Below are 2,543 nucleotides of genomic sequence, written 5' to 3'. Positions count from 1 at the left end.
CTGGGGGGTGGGGAGAGAGGAAAAAAAACAGGCAGTGAGCAAGCAGATTTGAGTAATTAGTTCTCATGACGCACCTCACAATCAACAGGCAGGATCATGCCATCATCCCATTATATTTCCCCTCCCCAATTTCTTGGCTTCTGGCCAAGAACTTGCCTGTTTGAATCCAGCTACACTGTTCTGACCCAGTAATCACGCACAAGCTTATTTTAAAAGCAAAACTTATTTTATTGCAACGCTGGGAATTGTTTTCATTCCCAGCCGGAATTAATCTCAAACAGTCCCCCAAGATAAGCACACACCTTTCAGTTCTGTGAAGCGCTGCAAAAGTATCAAATGACTAGAAAAGAAACCAACCAAAGTACAAAAAAAACCCCCAACCAAAGTACAAAGAGCTTCAAGGATGACTCTGAACTGATCGAACTACTTTCCTTCCTGCAAAGGTTTCATCATCTTGGCCTGACTTTTATACCTTATGTGCGGGGCAATCACCTCCCAACCTTACTCCCGAGTCGTCCCTTTTGTTTCAGCTGCTCTCGCCTTCTAGCAGCTCTGTGCACATGCGCACTGGAAACAGGCTCCCCTGGGTCCTCTGCCTTGCTGCTGCCAGACTCCAAAGGCTCTGAAGGCAGCACCCCACACTCCCAGATGGTCTTAGCCCCATCTCTGCACCGGACACAGGACCCTCATCTGAGTCCTCTCCAGACTCCTTGACTGGTTCTTCCCCACTGTCTGATTCTGCCGCTGTCTGCACCGGCTGCTGGTGAACCACAACATTCGCACCCCATTTCAACCATTCCATTTCTTAGCTTCCTTGGCTTATCACTAGCCAAAACAAATTGTATCAGTCCAACATCACAAAAGGTGCTTTTTTCAAGAGGCAACTGGACTTTCTCTGGGTTTTTTTTCTTTGAAGGCGTTTCATTTCTTCTTCACTCAGAGCTGAAGAAGCTTTTTGGATGAGAAGCGAAATGTCTTCAAAGAAAAAAAACAGAAAGTCCAGTTGCCTCTTGAAAAAAAAGCACCTTTCGGACAACCCTGACCTGGATGACTGAGAACCTCCATAGACATCAGTCCAACAATTATCATTCTCAACTTCTACATTGCGCTATCCCATTTTACTTGCCATTCAGTGTCTACTACTTCATTCTCAATAACTAACCTCAGCAACACGTTCCTGGCTATCTACGCATCAGAAACTCAGGACATCGATAGTTAAACTAATTTGCTTGGCATTTCAATCAACTTAGAAGTATGTCATCCTTTGAAAGGTTGGTTAAAGTAATCAATCTGATAAAAGGTTGCCTATATACTATAATTTCTGGGGATTCTGGAGGAAACAATGACATGCGTTCAGATAAACCCACAGGAAGAAAAAGCAATATTGCAAAGCCCCATCATGATAAATGTCTCTGCTTTTATTTCCCCTTTTCCACCTGCAAGATGCCATTTACACTCACCTTAATGGGTCTGCCATCACATGGAGCTGAAGATTCCCAGGGTATGTTATGGTGTTCTCAGTGGGCATAGAGAGGTCCGGCATCTCTACATCTGGGCATAAGGAGTATGAATCCACTGGACCAAGAGGTGAAGCATTGCCCAAAATTAATTCACTGTGAGAGGAAAGAAATGTTGGTCACAATGCAGCTCTAGAGACTGAAAAGTGGAATAGGATATCCTGACATTGCTAGTATCAACTTAAAATCCAAAGCCAATTGACTACTGAGATAGAAAATGACCCTTTTTTGCTCTCTAGGTAGTTTGGATTGATTGCCCAATATTGCAATTCCAAAATAAAAAAAGAGAACTTGCATTAAATTAATATGACAATATGCAAATATGCTTTTTAAATTATCCAATTACATTTAAATTAGTCTCGGGCTTTATGTATGCTTTCAACATTGGGCATTTTTACATATTGTACATTTTAATATATACATATTTCATTCTATGCAGGTCTTGGTGTGTTCGGGTCTTTTCCCGTGTAAGATTGAGAGTATCTTGGCGGCGTTTTGACGAGATCCCACTCTCCATCTTCAGGCTGGTGCTTTCGGCTTCGTGCTTGTGTGAGCAAAAAAAGCCAACCAATCTGCAAACATCAACTCTATCAACCAATCAAGAAATAACAATACAGCCAACCTCCCCACCAGTATTTATAGAGACAGCAGCTCCAATCACGCTTTGATTGCCGAAGCCAAAAGCACTAGCCTGAAGATGGCGAGTGGGACCTCATCGAAACATCACCAAGATACTCTCAATCTTACACGGGAAAAGACCTGAACACGCCAAGACCTGCATACCTGCACCCGTGAAATCTACAAAAATAAATTTCATATATATGTATGTATGTGTGTATGTATGTATGTATGCATGTATGGCATTCAGCTTTGTTCGGGTATTTTCCTACGTCATTGTAGTTGTGCTTTTAAAGTTGTAGCAACGTTTCGGCAGAATCTCATCTGCCATCATCAGGCTTCTGTATTGTGATGATGGCCTGATGATGGCAGATGAGATTCTGCCGAAATGTTGCTACAACTTTAAAA

At 42.4% G+C, this 2,543-nt stretch overlaps 1 protein-coding gene across 4 annotated transcripts in view; it reads right to left on the bottom strand.

Moving 5' to 3' along the window:
• STAT6 (signal transducer and activator of transcription 6) overlaps positions 1 to 2,543 on the bottom strand; it is an 82,774-nt gene that overhangs the window by 3,972 nt on the left and 76,259 nt on the right. For all 4 annotated transcript variants that reach the window (XM_026713694.2, XM_087925460.1, XM_087925461.1 and 1 more), the window contains one exon: positions 1,461 to 1,613. In XM_026713694.2, coding sequence (XP_026569479.1) covers positions 1,461 to 1,613 — 153 coding nt within the window. The remainder of the gene's footprint in view (positions 1 to 1,460; positions 1,614 to 2,543) is intronic.

Source organism: Pseudonaja textilis, chromosome 2 (genome assembly GCF_049901715.1).
Source record: "Pseudonaja textilis isolate UNSWEBS1 chromosome 2, rPseTex1.2, whole genome shotgun sequence".
NCBI lineage: Eukaryota > Metazoa > Chordata > Lepidosauria > Squamata > Elapidae > Pseudonaja > Pseudonaja textilis.
Note: the sequence above shows the minus strand (reverse complement) of the source record. Positions and strands in the feature narration are given on the sequence as shown.